The following is a 22,634-nucleotide window of genomic DNA, read 5'->3' as shown; positions in this document are numbered from 1 at the left end:
GAGTGCTTGGTCAAGGATTGAAACTATTGGATAAGAGGGAGGTTAGATGTGACAGAGGCAAAAGAGCATGCCTAGAATAGAAATGGATGGCAAGCGATTGCGACGTATTTCCAGTAAGCGTTGCGGCTACCTCTGTAAGGTGACCGATTTGAGGTAGCAGCAGTAGAGTCAGCATATGAAGCTTCATTTGTATTGGAAGATGGGGAGATGGTAGGCTGTGGCACCCTTACAGTACCAACCAAACTTGGATGAGTCCCTCTTCAGGCAAGGAGGAACAAAAATGAAAAATCCCCCTTTTATTAGATAGATTGATGTCCTCATGGCACACTTACAAATAGTGCTAATATGCTAATTTATCTCGACAGATGACAGGCAGTTGTATGCCAAGACAAAATTAAAACTAACAGAGAGAGAGAGAGGTATTTAGATGATAGATATATATTTTCAAGGTATAACAATTCTAAAAATTGCATAATATCCCAGTTACTGTATATTGTACTTATCATCTAAAGGCTTTGATTAAATTTGCAATCTTTTGGGAGTGGTTTTCACGAGACCACTTGACTGGAAGTTTTCATCCATTGGAATCAGTGAAACAACATATTTGAACATATATTTTATTACAATATATATCTATGTATATATATATATTACTAGATCTGACATACATGCATAAAACTATTATATTTGAATACAGTTTATTATACAGTTCAAGAGTTTTTGAAGATATAACACTATTATTCTACAATTGATGTATGTTCTGACTTAGGATAAAGAATATGATTCCATTAAGTGTAAGCTCCCAGCACTGGCACGATTACTGGAATTATTATCTCCTCCATGGCGTCTTGAAAGGATATGATTGCTTTTTCTACTATGGATTCCTATATCTTGTTCCACTCAAATATTCCCTCCTTTCATATGTTTCTTCACCTTTTTTGCATTTAGTCTGTTTACTGTTTTTGTGGATGACACTATTCAGTGGTATGTTTCTAGATAGAGTTTTGAGGATGTATGTATGATGATGGACCAGCAGCATGACTCCTTTTTTTTTCCAACCCTGTTGCAATATTGTATAGAATAAAAACTTTGCAGAATGTTCTAAATGCCCCGGGTAAGGGCTTAGCAGAAAAATATAGTTTTGTTGAAAATCAACAAATTTGCCTTATAATTTATATGTCAGCCAAGCTCTTCTCCTGACACGCTCCTTCTCACCCCATAGTTTCTAAAATTTACTGTAGATGACGTTTTGATCAATTCAGCAGGGCTTAGCAATGAAGCACTGAACTATTCAAGGTAACCTGAAATGGCCCAATTGGACCCCACTTGACTTTGAAAATTGCTGGAGAACATTTTTTTTGTCCAATCAGAATTCAATCATTCAAAAATTCAAATAGGGTAATGGGAGCATCTGGAATGATGCAACCCGTTCTCGTTTTTAGCAACTAAGATGTGAAGATGGCATATATATATTTCTGAGAGCAACCCAGTTTGACATTTTTATACAAATGATTCGTTTTATGACTTGAACAAGCCAAAAATGAATACAATTATAGACTTTACTTATCTAAGGCCTTTATGCAAAGTGTATTATTGGTGAAATGTAGTATACTTAAAACAGTAAATCAATGCACAATGGCAAGCCCTCGTTCTTTTGCCACTGTTCAAATTGTCAAATAATGTGAGTACAATACAACTGTATTTGTTTATGTTGATATATATTTTATTGCTCTGAGTGATTTAGATAATACTCTCTATTAATCTGGGAAGCTTCTCAGAGAAAAGAGTAGAGGCACAGTCCGGGTCTAGCTTCCCCACTGTGAAGGTAGAAGCCGCGGCATCCCAGGTTGCAGAGGTACCCGGAATAAGCAAAGAGGTGGGGTCCGTCTCTTCACCGGGCGCCACAGGTCTCTCCCCAGAAATAGATTTTTCCTTCGTCAAAATCCCTTAAATATGCTTGCTGACACGCCTGGCGTGCACATCTCATCCATGTACCGCTTGCAAGAACAGAAGAGCAGTGAAATAATGTTTAATTCCAAGCAAAGTGAGCCATTGCCTTCTACCCAACAATACGGGTCACTGCCAATCTAGTTAAGACATCAGCAAGGAATTTACAAATTATTATTACTAATACCATAATGAGTTATTTTAAATCTCTTGACTTACATTATTTAGTATTAATAGATATATATAATTAGATTGAAGGTTTTAAGTTTAGATAATGGTTAATGTATTTATTGGTGGATTTTTGTCCTGTTTCCTTTGTTTTTGATTGATCTTTATTTTTTTACATTTGCTTCCTTTTGTTTTGAATTTGTTCTGGAGTATCTTATCAATATGTTTAAACTGTTTTTTTTTTTGTATGAAATATGAAGTAAGCAGTTGTTATAAGGTATGACTGATCACTCCATTTCTTTTTACCATGGAGGGATGATGGCAATTTGGATTGATTTACCATGGGATTTATATTTGAAGTAGATATATGAAGGTTCTTTATATTGGAGATACAAAATTTATGCAGACCTCAATCAAAAAAAATAAATACATGCAAAACTTTTTATTGGGGTGAGTTTAGAACTACTTTCATGTGGTTCCATCGTCCCTTACTAGTAGACTTTGGAAAAGGAAGACTAGTGCTAATAAAAAAATCTGTATTTGCAGTCATTAAGATGATTCTAATAACTTGTCCTCAGTTATAACTTCAGATGGTAGCATAGCGTATTGAAAATGGGTATTATACATGTCAGAAAGTGTTAATCTCCTCTTCAGAGAACGATATTAATCAACACAGTAGTGATTGGGGTTGAACCATCTTATACAATGTCAACTGCTGGTTGTAGCAATATCTTTATGGCAAAAAACTTTTGCGTTCACGTCAGGTATCTTTAGCAACGCAGAGATGGATTTTTTTTTATAAAAAGCATATCCTCAGGAATATCTGGGATTAACCTTCATATACAGGATCAACCACTGGGATTATTCTTTCTCATTCTGTGCTTACAACAAGCATTAGATGTTTTGAGTCATCGAGTTCCTCTGTCCATAGTGATTTTTTACTTACCTGTGATAACCAAAAGCAATATCCCTTTTAAACATTATTTGTAGTTTAGTCAATGAAGTAATGAGAAGGGGGATTAGGTCAGTTCTTGATAAAGAGAGTACCATGACAATGCAGTTTATGTCAACATAGTTAGCTTTTAAATTTCCAGAAACAAGTTTAAGGTTCACCTAAACTTTCAATTTTCTAACATTGCTGGGGGTTGAGAAATAAAAATGAGTGCAGCCCAGGTGTAAACAGATCTTGAGCATATTTTTTATTAAATGTCATTCTTGAGGTCCACCAACAGCAAACTCGAGTCTTTGTCACCTATATTTTGGCTTCAGAACTCTTGAAAATAGAAGAGTGATCGTAACTTATTGCTTAGAACCAAGCTTCAGTTAAGGGATTTTGACGAAGGAAAAATCTATTTCGGGGGAGAGACCTGTGACGCCCGGTGAAAAAGTCCTTCTTTCTACTTTTTCTGATATAAATCTTCCAAATATACCAGAGAAAATTAAAAGCATGGAATGCAGAGGTTACTACCCTCGCGCGAGCACTTCGTGAGTGTCGTGTATACATCAGGGGCGTGTGAAAACCACTATTCATAGGCTGTCTTCCATTTAGATAACTCCTCCATCGAAGGGAAGGGCCGTAATAAAGACCCCAGAAACTTTTTGAGGTAGCACAGTAGAGATATCCATGTCTGTTTGCTTAGCTCTTTCTTTTTGAGCAACTCAGAAGACCTCATTGCTGGGCTCTAATACTGTGTAGTAGCAACAGAGCATATTTAAAATCATCACTTTTATCATATCTTTAACCCTTTTACCCCCAAAGGACGTACTGGTACGTTTCACAAAAGCCATCCCTTTACCCCCATGGACGTACCAGTACGTCCTTGCAAAAAAATGCTATAAAAAATTTTTTTTCATATTTTTTATAATTTTTTGAGAAAATTCAGGCATTTTCCAAGAGAATGAGACCAACCTGACCTCTCTATGACAAAAATTAAGGCTGTTAGAGCAATTAAAAAAAAAATATACTGCAAAATGTGCTGGGAAAAAAAAAAAACCCTGGGGGTTAAGGGTTGGAAATTTCCAAATAGCCTGGGGGTAAAAGGGTTAGTAGTTACAGGGTAGTTGGTTCAGGGAACATATCTTTGAATAAGGTGCTTCAGACCCCTGAGTTGAGGTGTGCTGTGGACACTTTTCAGTATCTGGAAGAGGAAGACATTTTGGATAATTTTTTTACTCTGAAAATATTAGTGTATTTCTTTTGATTGCTGTCTGCCAAAGAAGGTGATGAATGCAAGAGTTGATGGGAGAAGTACAAGAGGAAGGGCAAGGTTTGGGTTGATGTATGGAGTGAAGAAAGCTCTGGGTGATAGAAGGATAGATGTGAGAGAGGCAAGAGAGCGTGCTAGAAATAGGAACGAATGGCAGGAAAAGGTCTATCAATATAAGTTTGATCATAGTTTTGAAGAATTGAGTACTGCTTAGTTTTGATTACAAGGTAAAATCCTATCCGGAATAGTTGTTAAAATTTTCTTGGTGTTGTAGTATTTTTCATGTCTTAGACCAAGGTTGTAGATCATGGTTTCCCCCTCATTTATTTGCATAAAAATGTGAGGATATATAATACGCCGTGGCTCTAGTAATGGAATATTCTCAAGAGTTAAGAAGACTATGTATATATCTGTTTGTTTTTACTTCTAATCTACCTTGTAGTATAGTTAGGGAATCAGCACAGGAATTTCAGGTAAGAATGATTAAAGTGAACCTAATTTTTTTCCCTTATTAGTCAATTCCTATTGATTGTAAACGATTGAATTGTTTACCTTTGAGGCTTCTGTGTAGGGTCAAGCCTTGTCCTCGGCGTCAATGACCTTCGATGTCAGGATGCCAGGAACTTCAAATCAATCAATCAATCAAGCCTTGTCCCAAGGACTGATCATCTCAATGAGGCAACTACCATGTCAGATTATGTAGAAATTTATTTTCAATTTGTTATGGTCAAATTTGTTCACTTCTTTGAAGGAATACCACATGAATTAATATAATTAATTCTGTATTAGAAATTAAGTTTTTGTAGTTAAACAGTTAATTTCCAATTTGAACCATCGTCTTATTTGTTAAATGGGAATTCAATTGCTAAATGCAAACTTTATTTTGCGTGTTGGGGGTAGTGAAGGGAGTGGTAATGAATAGAGGGTTGGGCGTGAATGTAAAGAGAGTTCTGTACGAGAAAGTGATTGTACCAACTGTGATGTATGGATCGGAGTTGTGGGAAATGAAAGTAACAGAGAGACAGAAATTGAATATGTTTGAGATGAAGTGTCTAAGGAGTATGGCTGGTGTATCTCGAGTAGATAGGGTTAGGAATGAAGTAGTGAGGGTGAGAAGAGGTGTAAGAAATGAGTTAGCAGCTAGAGTGGATGTGAATGCGTTGAGGTGGTTTGGCCATGTTGAGAGAATGGAAAATGGCTGTCTGCCAAAGAAGGTGAGGAATGCAAGAGTTGATGGGAGAAGTACAAGAGGAAGGCCAAGGTTTGGGTGGATGGATGGAGTGAAGAAAGCTCTGGGTAATAGAAGAATAGATGTGAGAGAGGCAAGAGAGCGTGCTAGAAATAGGAACGAATGGCGAGCGATTGTGAGGAGTTCCAGTAGGCCCTGCTGCTTCCTCCGGTCACCTTTGATGACTGCGGAGGTAGCAACAGTAGGGAATTAGCGTTATGAATCTTCATCGGTGGTGGATAACGGGGGAGGGTGGGCTGTGGCACCCTAGCAGTACCAGCTGAACTCGGTTGAGTCCCTTGTCAGGCTGGGAGGAACGTAGAGAGGAAAGGTTCCCTTTTTTTTGTTTGTTTGATGTCGGCTACCCCCCAAAATTGGGGGAAGTGCCTTGTTATATCAACAATATCCTAAAAATATTTAAGTCTGGTTTTTCACTTTACAAATTACAGTTTGTATTTTATATTTTAGATACAAAAGTACAGCATTCTGTATTCCATATATTATAGGTAAATATTTAAGTATGCAATAAGGGTTAGAGCTATACTTTAAAATTAATCATCGTCTTAGTAGGCGAGAAAGATGAGCTTCTGGTCGAGTACAGTTGAACTTGTAGGGACCCATACAGGCAGCAAATCCCATTACATGAGCAACGTAAGTTTGCTCATGAAGTGTGTGAAACAAATGAGCCATCGGACCTGAAAATGCAGACTGGTTAAAGGGGTAGACCTTGAAAAAATGTTCTGGGTCAGAAGTTACTATTTTAGTTTATACTTGCAAATAAAAATCTCATTGGAAGGAAAGTTTAAAAAAAGAAATGATGAGTAACTATTTAACATGATTTCTTTCATTTCATTACTAAAAGAATTTATAGTACCGTATATGGAATTGCTGTTTACATTTATAGCAAGGATTTTATAATTTAAAAATTCAATTGGATATTTATATAAGTGGTTATATTCTGTTTATTTGTTCTTTTTAGGACAGTTCTTATAATGTGTAAATTTTTTTACATGGTAAACTTATAACAGGTGTGAAATATCATCAAAATACAATGTAGACAAATTTTTGCATATGCTATACAATTTACCTTGGGCGTATGTAGCCACATCATCCCCACTATGAGATTCGTAGAGACTCGGAACAGCTACTATAGGCGTATACTCCTTATTTGATATGTCCATGCTGCTAATATTAGGTCTTGTCACCTAATTGTAATAAGAAAAAAATCAGGGAAAAACAACTTAAAGTTTTGTTACTTAATTTGATCGGAAGATTAATTATTTAAAATAATTTATTAGGATTTTAAGTTTATTTCTCTATTTTTTTTATCATCATTTATCCTTATAGCTAAAAAAATTCCCATTTTCTTTATTTTAAATAAACTTATGCCTCCAGTAAATTAATGAGACATTGTAGCAGTTAATGGCAACAAACCAATGGCTTTTAACCCTTTTACCCCCAAAGGACGTACTGGTACGTTTCACAAAAGCCATCCCTTTACCCCCATGGACGTACCGGTACGTCCTTGCAAAAAAATGCTATAAAAATTTGTTTTTTATATTTTTTGATAATTTTTTGAGAAAATTCAGGCATTTTCCAAGAGAATGAGACCAACCTGACCTCTCTATGACCAAAATTAAGGCTGTTAGAGCAATTTAAAAAAAATATACTGCAAAATGTCCTGGGCAAAAAATAACCCCTTGGGGGTTAAGGGTTGGAAATTTCCAAATACCCCGGGGGTAAAAGGGTTATGAGGAGTAACAACATTAAGATAAGATATCCTGTATAAGCTATAAAACTTTTAACAAAACAAGAGGAAGAGAAACAAGACAAAACAGCGTGCCCGAGTGTACCCTCAAGCAAGAGAACTCATTATGATCCTCATTCTGTGTGTCTCATGTCGGGGACTGTATTATGCTATGGATAACTGCAGTGAGGAGTGCGAAGGCTTCACTGTTTTTTATGGATAAGTGTTTTTATCGATGCAGACCATATTGAAAGTTCAAAGCGCAAAAGGAAACTCTCTTTAGCTCATGGGCAAATCTGAAGACTCGGCTAGTTTATTATAGCGGGGATGGGAACAATAATAACACCCCAGCACCACGCAGCACTAATGTGTTAACACATCTATACTCAATTTTTTTTAATGAGGCGCATTTGCACTGACTCGCAGTGGTGCCCTTTTAGCTCGGAAAAGTTTCCTGATCCCTGATTGGTTGGTCAAGATAATTCTAACCAATCAGATAGCAGGAAACATTCTGAGCTAAAAGGGTACCTCTGCGAGTCAGTGCAAATCTGCCTCGCTAAAAAGAATTGACTATAGTTCTGATAGTGATGAGCTTTAAATGCTCCTAACTTCTTTAGCATGTTTTGTAAAATTTAGGCCATTGAGTCTTCTATTATAGGAAGTAGTTGTTAACTTCCTGCCCTATTTTGAGCCCCAACCTGACTGCAAGTCTGATCTAGAAATTATAGTGTTCCAATCAGTTAGGGTTCTGATGGTGTGCAGCACATTTTAGATTTGAGATCCTCTCATAAATCCCTGAGTTCTTTATCTACTCTAGATCCTGCTGCTGCAAAAACAATACCTTCCTGCAATCTTAACTGCTCAATTAGCAGACTAGATCATAAGGCTCAAGACTGTGTTGGTAGCCTGAATCCTAATACAGTATCCCTCCAGTTGCTGAAGCAACCTCGTCTTTCATATTTGGATGTTGTGGCGTATTGTATGATTTCCTTAGCACAAAATGTATCTGCTAAAGTTTCTGTAAAAGCCAATTGGTTGCATCAAGTATTAAAGTGCACATCATTTGCTTGCAACCACTGCCACTAGCTCATCACTGGATAACTTTAACAGGGTAATTGTAAGCAGTAGTACCTCAAGGGCCAAAATGAGTTCCTTGAAAAACAGATGCACAGCAGTTGCCATATAAATATCTAAACAAACAGGAAAGCATAAAAGTAATGTGTTAGAACCGAAGTTGAGGGTTCTCAAAGTTTGCTGCACAATACAGATTCGAAAGCTTTAGTAATAAGATTTTTTATTTCTATACTCACCTGATTTTCATGTACTTGCCCAGCCTTCTCCCCACTCCCTTGAGGTTTCAAGCTGATAAGGAATGGTTTTGATTTTGTGACTGGAGACTGAGACAGCATGGCTTTGCCCAAGCCATTTGCATGTTGCCATTGACTGCTAGATTGTATAATTACTATACTACAGTCATAAGTTTATTAAGCGGAAAGAAACATAAGATAATTTAGTTTCAAGGGTAAATGTTGATAAAACATTCCGGAGAATATGAACATCAGACGAGTGTAGAAATAACAGATGTTATTATTGAGATTCCATTTTCCATTACATGTTGATTTACTTCAGGAAGTAAAGTGCTCTAGTACTGAAATTTCTCCCTCATACATTTTTGACAGAGGGAGAGGCAGAACATTGAATTGAGACCATTAATTAAAGATATTGCTTAAAGGGGATATTAGACAGCTCATTAACCCTTTTACCCCCAATGGACGTACTGGTACGTTTCACAAACTCATCCCTTTACCCCCATGGATGTACCGGTACATCCTTGCAAAAAACTATTTTTTACATTTTTGGCATATTTTTGATAACTTTATGAGAAACTTCAGGTATTTTCCAAAATAATGAGACCAACCTGACCTCGCTATGACGAAATTTAAGGCTGTTAGCGCAATTTAAAAAAATATATATTGCAAAATGTGCTTGAAAAAAAAACGCCTGGGGTTTAAGGGTTGGAAAGTTCCAAATAGCGTTGGGGGTAAAAGGGTTAAGTTGTTTGGAAATTTGTATTCGGTATAAGAATTCATTTTAAAAAAGAAAAAAAAAGAAAACTAAAAGAACTGTCTTACATGTGTGCCATTCCAGTAATGATCATATGAAGGACCATTTGTGAACATAAGTGTTGTGTAAGGGAGTTGGTCTACTGTTGATACATCAGCCACACCTGTGAAAAAAATAAGGATTACAGTACATACAAAATGATATTAAAAGATTTTCTGTTTTCTTTATTTATCCTTTAAAGATATAATTATCATTATTATTTCTATGGACCGTACCTAGTGTTCTGTGCCGCTCCCTTTTATTGTTTACCCCCCTAGGATGATACTGGTCTGGTAATGCCAGCTTTGATGTACCATGGTAGATAATATCAGTATGGGTACGCCACCCTCTTCATAACCTATTGTCCCTATATGCGGATAAACCCCTCTTACGGAGAAAATGTCTTGACAAAGTAACTCTGCTCCAACATGAAATACCCTCTCTGTGTTGAAGCCTTGTGACGGGCAAGAGTGGGGAACTTTTTTCCTCAGTTTGACTCAAAATGTCTCAAATATTTTTTCTATCCCTTTATTTTACTTCAACAACCTTCAGATTTTATCAACTGTCTCCCACCTCACTGTCAAACCCATTCCTCTTTTCACTTTCTAGATTATTGAGAAGGGATACCATTGCTGAGATTGAAGTTTTTTTCAAAACTAATTGTGTGATCTGTGGTGGCTTTGAACTGCCAACTAATGTTTATACCAAATAAATGTAGATGTTCCCATATTATGCGGAACTATCTCTTTAAAAACCAGCCCTTGAATTCCATGGTTGAGCTGGTTTTCAGAGATAGCACTCATGGCATTCGGTCCAGTTTGCCTGCTACTATGATCAAAGCGGGACTGATTATATTATTGTCATGCTCTCAGTCCCCCTAATCATGGTGGTACCATCCCTTCTGAGTAGGGTAAGGAATCAATATCCATGAATCAGCTCTCATTGGTGTCATTGTTGTAGCAATTAATTCTATGAAAAGCTAAGATCTTGGGGGCTTCTTTTAGGGTGCTAAACAATCCAAAATTTTCTTTCCCAAACTTTTCTTTGTTTTTTTTATTTTTATTATAATTCCCCTTCCATAAAGCTTGTCTATGCAGATACAGCTTCCCTTAACCTTAGACCTCCTGACAAGCCCCTAACGCTGTTGACAACCTCTGTAAATTCAAGTAAGGGAAATTCTATTGATGACATAGGCCCTAAAAATTACCACTCCTCCATTACTTAAGTGTCCAGTATTGTTTGTCCCATCTTTCTTGGGACCCTAAGGGGCTATAAATAGTGTAAAAATTAGAATAGGAAAGTTTTAAGTTATGTAGGTATATCCCACAATTTGTTATAAAATATTATACAAACTTTTGATACCTACTGGGAAAGTGGAAAGAATAAAATTAAATCTTTCAAATAATAAGTAGGATTTTGATGCCTGTATTATTTTTTGTTTACCTTGCCAATGCTAAAATCTCTTTTATAAATGTTAAAACGAATGAAGGCCCTAGGCTGGGTAGCCATGTGAAGCTGTATAACAGCCAAAATAATGCTGATTCAAAATCACTTTGTGTCCAAGGCCAAGGATGATGTTAATTCTGAAAGTTGTGGAGTTAATAACTCGTACTTTACATGATCTTAAAAACGTAGATATTTTTGGAGATGATAGTTACTGATTGACAACTGGCTAGAACTTTACCAAGAATGTTGTTTCCTCTTTCTGGGTATCCATTTATGGTCATCACATGCGAGTGATCCGACGTTACTATGAAGAGTGTTTCTCTGAGATCTACCATCGAAAGTGCTGTATTAACTGCATCATCAAAAGCTAGTATTTCTTCCAGAGCTTTATGAGTCTGTGTGCTATGTAGGGCATGGTCAATTCTGCCACCTTCAACCTGTAATTAAAGAAAAGTATCCAAATTTAATATTTTGTCAATGGAAAATAAAAGCGAGAGAAATTAAGATCTTCGACAATGTTCATGTAGCAGCTTCAGTATATAGCAACAAAAATTTTGATATAACAAAGAATACAAGAAAAGTAAAAATCAAAGCAAAAGTATACAGTACAGTCATGTGAAAAATATTATGTGAATCTTGATATTGTTTGTTCATTACATTTCAATAACCATAAAATGCATAATGAGCAGTAAAGGGACTCTCCTTTTGTACCACTCAGGTGTAAAATTAACATCCCTGCTCTATCAGGCCTGTTCTGGCCAATGCCCTTTTTCTTGCCCACATTCTATTGTGTGACACCATTGTATTAACAGTTCATCTTTACTTGCAAAGAGTGTATCTACATCAAAACCACTCTGCTAACTTTTTCACACAAATGTCTATTTCAGTCATCTATCCTTTACCATGTGCAGTTTTGTAAAGGACGGATTGAGTCGTTGGTTCCATTTTGATCATTGTATTTATGTTGGTTGCTTTGTGGTTGAGTGCTGTCTTTGTAATTCAGGATTGTTGGGTTTCTCAAATTTAATTAGTTTATTTCCTCTGTGACTCGGTGTTTACTCTATTTTTCAAAGATCACATTTATAGATTAATATAACACGTAAATTAATGTTGAGCTCTATTGTAAGTTCTTTGATCACCTGCGACTAACTCTGTGAGTGTTTAACATGCATTAAGAAGATTCGGTCATTGGTGTTATACTTTGTTAGTGTCATAGCCTGAAGCATTTATAGTGACCTGTTTCAAATAGGACTGCTGACATAGCACTGTAGGTCCTTCATATCCTCTCAAGACAAAGACTTCTATCTTTTGTGCACTTTCTGTAAGATGATTCTGAGCTGGGGAATATGTGCCGTGTTTTTAAAAATTTATACATATTTCTGTAGCTCAAATATGTACATACATACATACATGTACCAAGGCACTTCCCCCAATTTTGGGGGGTAGCCGACATCAAACAAATGAAACAGAAAAGGGGACCTCTCCTCTCTACGTTCCTCCCAGCCTGACAAGGGACTCAACTAGATATATTACATGTGTAGACCTTCTTATAATGAAAGAGGATTGTTCTTTTGGATTGTCTTGATCTCTGTTTTCAGCTCCTTATATCATTGATTGCATTGCTGCACTTTGGACAAAAGGGAGGATTTCCTTGTCCTTGACAAGCAAGGTGGATCATGTAATGGGATACTATGAATCATTTTTGGTGGCATTTCCTCTTTGTTTTCCCTCATCTCTCTGGGATTAGCCTCCTGGGGAGAAAAGATAGTATATACATACCCTATTACTGCCTGTAGATACTACTGTTTAGGCATTTTTTATTTACAGTCTTGTTTTCTCAAGCTGAAATTTTTTATACATCTTTTCCTAGAAATTATCTGTTGTCGCGTAAAAAAAAGGGATTTTGACGAAGGAAAAATCTATTTCTGGGCGAGGAACCTGTGTCATCCAGTGAAATGCTCCTTATAGCACCATTTCTAAGGTATAAATACTGCTAGATATACCAGAGAAAAAAAGATGTATGGAGTGCCAGGAATAAACCCCGCTCGCTCACTCTAATGAGTGTTGGTATAGTAACTGGGGCGTTTTAAGAACCACGACCATAGGTCCCTCACCAGTTAGACCTCTCCTTCTTCAACATCCCCCGGAACTATGAGGTGCCGATCTACACCCGACTGCTGCCTTCTACTACGACTATCCTCCCCTCACCCCTACCCCTCCCCACGCTCCGTCCTACATTCCTGCTTAGCACCAGCTAAGGTTCAGAAGTGTTTTTTATTGTGTTTTTGTAGATGTCAGACGTTTTGGAGATCCCTGCTCCCAAGCTGAGTATTATATTTGTCTGTTTGGGATTTCTAGGTAACTACACACGTTCCTTTAATAACCTTGTTGGTTTTTATCTCAGCCGCTTGTTGGTGCTCCCTTACGTGTGTGTATGCGGCCATTTTAGTGTCGCTTCCTCGTGATCTCTTTGTTTTGTCCGACTTTCAATTAGTTCCTCATACTAATTGTAGTCTCATTTTTGTGTTCTGGACATCTAATTCAATGTTTTGGCATGTTTTTGTCTTTTATGTAGGCTATTTGGACAGTGTTAGTTAGAGCCAAAATCAGTGAGGAAGGGTAAGTTGGAAGGAAGGGATTGTAAAGAGGACAAAGCTTTGCATGTCAGGGTAGGTGGGGGTGCATTTGGTTAGTACAATTCCCCGTAATTTCCTTAGAATGTAAATATATTGGCAACTTCAGTCAGCATAGAAAAGAAGAATTGGTAGTAAGTCTACATATTTACCAAAAAGAGACTGATCCACTAACTCTTGCCACTGCTATTGTGACTAGTTCCCTCAGAACCCACCCACCCTCATGATGTTTTCCTACTATATTTAAGAGAATGGGGAAATAATGATAGTGAAATTTTGATATCTCTAGAATACGAAGACAAAAGAAACTTTCTAATGAAGGAAAAGATCCTGAGTATTACTGTATGGTTACAAATTCTTTAAACAAGAAGGCTTCTACAAAAAGACAAATATTATTTCCGCTTTCATCTGGTTTTGATCTTATAGGTATTTTTCACCCCTATTACTCCAATTGAAATTTATTATTAGCAAGTAGTGCCAACAGATGATTGGTTGGTATCAACAGATTATTCCTGAGCTTTTGAAACTCGGCAATCTTACCATTACTTGAAGAATATTTAGTTTAGATCTTCATGTTATGATGTTCATTTTTGCCGGTGCTTCTAAAAAACTTTATGGTTTACAATATATGCTCTATAAGGTAATTGGAGTTCTTTATTTTTTCTAAGGTTAAGATCAATCTCTTGAAGGAAAGAATCATACCTACATATGAGTTACTGGCTGCTCTGCTCGTTTTTAAGTGTTTTTGTCCATATTTGAGAATGGTGTGTTCTCTGGAGAAAATATTGAAAGTGCCACTCTTTTTATAGACAGTCATGTAGTATTGAGCTGGATATTGACTAATAAGGCTCTTAAAGACAGTTCTTTTTTAAATGATAGGAAAAGAGAAATTTATTGTATATTGGATAAGATTAAGTTTCTACATGTGTACAGTCTGTTCCTGCTGGATAGGCTTAAGTTTCTACATGTGTACAGTCTGTTCCTGCTGGATAGGCTTAAGTTTCTACATGTGTACAGTCTGTTCCTGCTGGATAGGCTTAAGTTTCTACATGTGTACAGTCTGTTCCTACTGGATAGGCTTAAGTTTCTACATGTGTACAGTCTGTTCCTGCACTCCAGAATCAAACAGGTATTCTTACTATACCATGTACATTCAAAGTTTTTGTTGAAAGGTTCAGTCGTTTGATTTATGACGGGATAAGGAGTCAGTTCGGATGTATACTAGTGAATAGGGGAATTAGCCACCCCTTTATTATGTCTTATTAAAGGGATTTTGACGAAGGAAAAATCTATTCCTGGGTGAGGGACCTGTGTCGCCCAGTGAAATGCTCCTTAAAGCACCATTTCTAAGGTATAAATACTGCTAAATATACCAGAGAAAAAAGTTGCATGGAATGCCAGGAATATACCCAGCTTGCTCACCCTTATAGGGTGTCGGTATAAAAACTGGGGCAAGTGAAACCACTACCATAGGTCCCTTTCCAATTAGACTTCTCCCTCCTCAAATCTGTGGTAGACATCATTGAATTGGTCTAACGGAATGCCTCCCCGCTTTTATTGTTTACCACAATCCTTGGGTCTTATCCATGGTAAAAGATTGATATCATACTCTTCCTTCTTCCAATCCTCCCAGTGAAGGAACCCTTTCCCTTACAGATTATCTAAACAGTTTGGCTAGGGATCATCCATTGAAATTAGAAATTACAAAACTTCTAGAAAGGAATTCGATAGAGAAGGTCTTGGATCACTCGCCAAGATTTTACAAGAGATTGTTTCTTGTACCTAGGGCATTGATGGGTAGGAAGCCAGTTCTAGATATCTCGATTCTAAAATGGGTTTCGGTTCTGACAAGAATCTTTGCTGGCAGAACGATAAAATGCTCTTAGATTATTTGAGTTTGTATGTATGCTAATATACTGATTTGCTCTTATTCAAAATTACTATTGTATATTAACCCTTTTACCCCCAAAGGACGTACTGGTACATTTCACAAAAGCCATCCCTTTACCCCCATGGACGTACTGGTACGTCCTTGCAAAAAAATGCTATAAAAATTTTTTTTTCATATTTTTGATAATTTTTTGAGAAAATTCCGGCATTTTCCAAGAGAATGAGACCAACCTGACCTCTCTATGACAAAAATTAAGCCTGTTAGAGCAATTTGAAAAAAATATACTGCAAAATGTGCTGGGAAAAAAATAACCCCTTGGGGGTTAAGGGTTGGAAATTTCCAAAGAGCCTGGGGGTAAAAGGGTTAAAATATAAACTTACCATCAGAAAAAATCCATTGTGTTTATTTTTTGAAAGTATTTTAATCGCAGTTGAAGTCATGTTAGCCAAACTGGGCTCTCCTTCTATGCTTTTGTTTCTGTCAGCTTCATACGCCATGTGGCTGTCTGCAAACAAACCTGTAAGTGAAATGCATGTATTATGAGGAGTAATGATAAAATTTGATTCAAGTGCTTTTTATACATAAAAATTTACTTCATGAATGTTTTTATTTATGCACAAATATGTTGTTATTCTTTAACTGGAAAATCTTTTCCACAGGTTACTATTTTTATCAACTTCTTCATCAAATCTGGAGAAGGGTTGCAATACTGTATAATTATTTTGTCTAAGCTTATGCTGATATAACGTTGTAACTTTCCTATTTGCTCTTGTAAATTTAGTTTTTCTGATCTCTAAACATATAAGCATTCTTTTACAAATTCAGCAGCTTATAATATCAAATTCATGATGAAGAATTGCTTTGATAATACAGTAATTTCTGCAACAATATTAATACTCTCTCTCTCTCTCTCTCTCTCTCTCTCTCTCTCTCTCTCTCTCTCTCTCTCTCTCTCTCTCTCTCTCTCTGTGCTAGTACAGGTATCACAAACACACATCTTGTGTAGGCCGCAGACCATGCATAACAAGGTTTTAGCGACGTGTACAGTTTCCACCTGCCATGTGCTAACACATCCCCAGGTCAAAGCCAAAAAGCCAGATTGGCAGAGACTTCCGCCCTCCTTATGGCAGAGTCAACCCCTATAAATAGCATTGGTTTGTATTCTAGTCTCTGAACAAATGACAAATTTAGAAGTAATTGGTATTTCTCGTAACGACACAAACCTGTCGCTATCTACACAGATTGGTTCGCCACCACCAGTCCCCCTTGAAGTTCTACCTCCAAGCAAAGTGAGTTATAGTCACATGTGTGAGAATGAGAGGAGCTGCTGCCCCCACCCCCGTCTCTCTAGGGTTCTAGTGGCTCGTCTTTCAACTTCGCCGAAAGTAATACCCCTATAAATAGCTACAGGTTTGTATCATTAGGAAAAGTTACAAATTACTTCCAAATTTGTCATATTCATAACTTAAGTCAGTCTCAGAAAATTACTCTTAATTGTTATTAGCAGTTAAACTACTGGCAGTTGCCAAGCAAACAACTGCAATTAATTAAATAACCATTTCTAAAAATAGCTAGAAAAGTGTAGGCTTCAAGTTAAGCTTGTCTTCAAATGACTATGGGTCAGCAATAAGGCTAGACTTCTGGCCAAGCAGTGGTTACATCTCCTACGCCACCTATCATCCCTGGCCCGTCTATTGCTCAACAGCCGCCTCGGAATTCGATCTCTTCAGTGACGGCTAAACTCCAGGTGGATCCAACACGATGACACGCTGGTCCCTATGGGAGCAAAGCAGCGGACGGACTTGATGTGGTAGGTGGCAGACGAGAATCTTCGTAAAGGGGTCCACCTTCTCACCTCTCCCCCAAAATTGATGCTCTTTTCTGACACGTCAAAAGAAGGGTGGGACCCCACATACTGCACCACACATCCTCTGGGCTAATCAGAGTCCGAAAGGTACTAGCACATTAATCTCGTAGAGATGAGGGCAGTCTTTCTAGCCCTTCAACAGTTCAAGCAGTTCCCTCCGGGTTACTCTGTGGTGTTGATAGGCGACGACACCATGCTAGTGGGTAAAGTAAACAAGCAAGGCGCTACCTTTTCGCAGCCCCTATGTCATCTAGCAGTGGAGATGCTAAGATGGGCAGAAGACAACTCTGTGTCCCTATCAGCCCGTTTCATTCCAGCAAGTGGAATGTGCTCGCGGACAATCTGAGCAGAGCAACTCAGATTGTGGGCTCCGAGTGGTCTTTGAATCATCTGGTAGCCAACAAAGTCCTGACTTCGTGGGGTTCCCCAACTGTGGATCTGTTCGCGACATCCCTGAACAACAGGTTCCCGCTATACAGTACTGCTACCTCTGGCAAGATGCATTCTAACAATGGTGGGATAACATTGATGTTTATGCCTTTCCCCTGTTCTGTCTGATGAGAAGAGTACTCAATGAGACCAGAGTATCCAGGAACCTATCAATGACCCTCATAGCTCTGCTATGGCATCATGCAGAATGGTTCCTGGACCTTCTTAAGCTCCTGACAGAAGTCCCGAGAAAAGTCCCTCCACGACACTATCTACTCAAATAGCCACATGTGAACATCTTCCACAAAGCCTACTACTTCACGCCTGGAGACTATCCAGCATCTCCTTGGCCAGAGAGGATTTTTGCAATAATTTGCGAAGAAGATGACTGAATACTTGCAAAGGTCTTCAGGTTCAGTCTAACAGGCCAAGTTGACTCTCTTCTGTGGTTGGTGTCGTGGAAGGGATATCACTCTCCTCGATGCCACTATTCCAGCAATTCGTTCACCTTCTGGAGGAAAAGCTTCTCTTGGTCTCAGCTACCGCTCAGCCTTGAGCCTTGCCTTTAGGCTGAAAGGAATTAATATTTCCTCTTCATTGGAGTTGTCTCTCCCCATACGAAATTTTGAGCTTACCTGCCCTCAGTCGGAAGCTAGACCACCCCCATTGAAATGCGGTTCGCGTCCATCGATCCCTGAAGGGTGCTCTCTATGAATCATTACGCCAGGCAACAGATCGCCACCTTACTTTGAAGACGGTTTTCCCACTTGCCTTGGCATCGGCCAGGAGAGTCAGCGAGCTTCATGGTCTTTCCTATGATTACACGCATTCATGGGGGTGGGGGAAGGTAACGCTCGGCTTTGTCCCTGAGTTTATCGTCAAGACTCAAAATCCAGGAGTAGTGGATCCTAGATTCGGGTCCTTCCAAATTGAGAGTCTTTATCATGTAACTGATGATCCAGATCAACGGTTACTTTGTCCAGTGAAGAGTTTGAGGTACTATCTCAAAAGAACGGCAGAAGCTCGTCCCTTGGGTGCCAGCACTCTTCGTCAGCATGGGGAAGGCCAAGAGGGAGGATCACCAAGAACCCCATATCTGCCTGGATTCACAAAGTCATAGACTGCACTTAATCCCAATCCTCCTCCAACTCGACGACTCAGAGATCGTGACGTTAGGGGCATTAGCACATCTTTAGCATTAAAAAAAACTACTCTGTGACGCAGATCTTACAAGTGGGTGTGTGAAAGCGTCAAGACTACCTTTACCGCCCACTGTCTACAAGATGTGACCCACAGGAACATGGAGACTTTCTCCATTGACACTGGGGGCTGTACAACAAGTGGTTTAAATACCTCACGCTCCTTGATCGACAGTTAGCAGATAGTTGAGGGCAAAGGTTACCTGGAATTAGTCTATGGATGAATGTTAAGAAGGACTGGCTTTTCTTCTTTTCATCTTCCCCTCTCTTGAGGAACAGCACCTATGGTCCTCTGCAAGCTGGTCTCACCTATTTGCAGGTAAAACCCTTTCCCTTTTGTAACCTAGTATAAAAATGATATTTGTTGCGTCCCCATACCCCCTGGCAAGCTGGGATTGGGTAATGTCTATGGTTGATATAAAAGATATGTGTCTGAGAATTCTTACCTAGATTGGGGACATTGCTAGTATCACACAATTACACATATTCCTCCGGTAATGTCTATGGTTGATATAAAAGATATGTGTCTGAGAATTCTTACCTTGATTAGGGACATTGCTAGTATCACACAATTACACATATTCCTCCGGTAATGTCTATGGTTGATATAAAAGATATGTGTCTGAGAATTCTTACCTTGATTAGGGACATTGCTAGTATCACACAATTACACATATTCCTCCGGTAATGTCTATGGTTGATATAAAAGATATGTGTCTGAGAATTCTTACCTTGATTAGGGACATTGCTAGTATCACACAATTACACATATTCCTCCGGTAATGTCTATGGTTGATATAAAAGATATGTGTCTGAGAATTCTTACCTTGATTAGGGACATTGCTAGTATCACACAATTACACATATTCCTCCGGTAATGTCTATGGTTGATATAAAAGATATGTGTCTGAGAATTCTTACCTTGATTAGGGACATTGCTAGTATCACACAATTACACATATTCCTCCGGTAATGTCTATGGTTGATATAAAAGATGTGTCTGAGAATTCTTACCTTGATTAGGGACATTGCTAGTATCACACAATTACACATATTCCTCCGGTCGCTAACTGTGCGTTGCACAGAATTTAACAAGATATCAGGGTTTCTCCCTGTTACGTGCAGAGCACGTATGGAAAAACCCTAGGTCAAATACCAGAAAGTGGGTTCGGGCTTCCACCGTCCTAATGACAAATTTGAAAGTAATTCGTATGTTTCCTAATGATACAAACCTTGAGCTATTTATACAAATTGGCTTACTATCACCTGTCTCCCGATAAGTTCTGCCTAAAATAAAAATTAACGTGGTTTGTATCGTTTGAAAAAATACAAATTACTTTCAAATTTTTAATTTTACGAGTAATTTGCAAAAATTCTTCTGAAAGTTCTAGCAATAATTTTTTCTATAAGAATGCACAGTGTTGGTTAATATGATAGATAAAGTTATACCTCGTTTTACTGTTTAATTTGTTTTGGGAGTGAGCTAGCAACCTAAAATGCTCATATACAGTGTTATTTATGGATATGTTTCATAAGAAATTGAGTGAAGGATCACCAATGTATACCAGGCTGTAATATATTTCTCATATCACTCGTATCTTAAACAGGAAAGTAAGATAACATGTGATATGGTTGGTATTTGGATGGATGAGCATCGGCAAATGCTATACAAGAGTCGCATGTATTTTCCTGTGTCATTACATGATGATATAAGCGTATAAACTCATCCCAAAAGTCAGCGTTTAGTAACTTAAGGAACCACAGGTGCAAGGTGAAAGTTGAAATGGGTTACATGGAGACCCAACAAGTCAAAAGGATTAGTTTCATAAGGAATAACCATGTTAGAAGGAAATTGTAGTAAAAAAGTGGATTTATGATTGAAGATGCAAGTGAGGATGGAGCCGGTTACAAGTGTGAAAGGTTTGATATAGTTCCTTGAGAGAGAGAGAGATTAAAGTGAGGAGTGTAGGAAGGGAGAAAGTGATGCACTTGAATACAAGTCAAAAAGGAGAATTAGAAAGAGGAAGAAAGAAAGAATTTTATGAGAAGAACAGAGGAGTGATTTATGGATAAGCGGAAGTTATTCTGAAATGGTGTGTAGGGTTTTTACTCTCATTTATCTTTTGTTTGATGGACTATTTATTTGTTGCCTTAATTCTTAGATTTTAACCCTTTTACCCCCAATGGACGTACTGGTACATTTCACAAAACTCATCCCTTTACCCCCATGAACGTACCGGTACATCCTTGCAAAAAACTACTATTTAATTTTTTTTGCGTATTTTTGATAACTTTATGAGAAACTTCAGGCATTTTCCAAAAGAATGAGACCAACCTGACCTCTCTATGATGAAAATTAAGGCTGTTAGAGCATTTAAAAAAATATATATTGCAAAATGTGCTTGAAAAAGAAATGCCTAGGGGTTAAGGGTTGGAAAGTTCCAAATAGCTTGAGGGTAAAAGGGTTAATAATAAGGTTTAAATGAATATAAATTTTAATTAGGTTTAAAATTTGTATTACGATACCCTGTTAATTTTGTAATAAAATACTGTATATTGGAATATCCCACTGCAAGTCTAGCTCATAACCTGTTAGGTTTAATAAGATAGTTGGTAAGAATTTTAAGGAAACTTATTCCAAAAGTACAAAAAATTAGATACTTTGGTGCATCATTGGGGTAAAAGGAATAGTTTTATGTAATTCTTGATTTAGAGGTAAGAAATGCATTAGATTTAGGAAAGGTTTATTTACTTACCTAATAAGTAATCAGAATTTGCTGTATCAACATTCAGGAGCTCGCGTTGATTTTGTACATAGCTGACCTTCCTCCCGTGAACTTCTTTGCTTGATATCCATTCATTTGCCAGGTTACGACGATCTTTTCTAGTGCATACACTTTCATGTTGGGGTTGAGTACTTGGAACAGCGCCCATTGCTAGTCGTCCACCACCCATAATAACCTGTAGATATGTTTCAATTAGCTCCATTATATCACTTGAAATATTTAAAATGGAAAATACTTTCCAGTGCAAGTCCTGGTTCTATTTTTGTATCTCCCAATAAATGTGTTGAGTTTAAGTAATATTCATCAGCTGCGTGACATATAAAATAATGGTTTGTAAAATTTTTTGGTGATACAGAACTGGGCATCAGGGGTAGTTGATGTCAAAAGGATTCAGCATGCATCTTGAAAAGAATAATAGAAATGATGTGATGAAACCACTGTATTGTACCTGTTCTCAAACTGAATTTTTTAGGAAAAGTTTTCAACCTATTTCAGGATTATCCTTTCAGATATATGTATGTTTATATATATATATATATATATATATATATATATATATAAATATATATATATATATACTGTATATATATATATATATATGTGTGTGTGTGTGTGTGTGTGTGTGTCTGTGTGTGTGCATTTTTAAGGTTTTCTTACTTCATTTTACATTACATATCTATGGTTCATACATGGAATCGGAAAGAATGGATTTTTTTAGTTAAGAGTTTCTATTCTCCTTTGACATTTCATCCTTTTCTTAAGAAGTGATTTGAAACTAGTCTTATGCCAAAAAAAAAAAAAAAAACTGACATGAAAGCTTTAGCGAATCAGAATTTTTTGTTTAGAACAAAAGTTTTAGTTTTGTGTGCGAAAGGTTAATGGCAAACTTGAAAATTACTCTTTAGAGATCCTACCTTGATATTCTGCCCAGGAAGATCTTCTACCAGCTGGCGAGCTATGTCTTTGCAACCGTGCCCCTCTTC

At 37.5% G+C, this 22,634-nt stretch overlaps 2 protein-coding genes across 5 annotated transcripts in view; one reads left to right on the top strand and one right to left on the bottom strand.

Moving 5' to 3' along the window:
• LOC137658407 (DNA-binding protein SMUBP-2-like) overlaps positions 1–22,634 on the top strand; it is a 157,011-nt gene that overhangs the window by 54,322 nt on the left and 80,055 nt on the right. The window lies entirely within an intron of this gene.
• Positions 5,830–22,634, bottom strand: part of LOC137658408 (alkaline phosphatase-like) — a 71,324-nt gene continuing 54,519 nt past the window's right edge. For all 4 annotated transcript variants that reach the window (XM_068393095.1, XM_068393096.1, XM_068393098.1 and 1 more), the window contains exons 6-12: positions 22,566–22,634; positions 21,622–21,826; positions 15,751–15,887; positions 11,085–11,283; positions 9,430–9,524; positions 6,638–6,755; positions 5,830–6,245 (exon numbers count right to left, since the gene is read on the bottom strand). The exon at positions 22,566–22,634 is cut by the window's right edge and continues 95 nt beyond it. In XM_068393095.1, coding sequence (XP_068249196.1) covers positions 6,106–6,245; positions 6,638–6,755; positions 9,430–9,524; positions 11,085–11,283; positions 15,751–15,887; positions 21,622–21,826; positions 22,566–22,634 — 963 coding nt within the window. In that variant the 3' untranslated portion in view covers positions 5,830–6,105. The remainder of the gene's footprint in view (positions 6,246–6,637; positions 6,756–9,429; positions 9,525–11,084; positions 11,284–15,750; positions 15,888–21,621; positions 21,827–22,565) is intronic.

Source organism: Palaemon carinicauda, chromosome 19 (assembly GCF_036898095.1).
Source record: "Palaemon carinicauda isolate YSFRI2023 chromosome 19, ASM3689809v2, whole genome shotgun sequence".
In the NCBI taxonomy this organism is placed as follows: Eukaryota; Metazoa; Arthropoda; class Malacostraca; order Decapoda; family Palaemonidae; genus Palaemon; species Palaemon carinicauda.
This window is presented reverse-complemented; position numbering and strand designations above follow the sequence as displayed.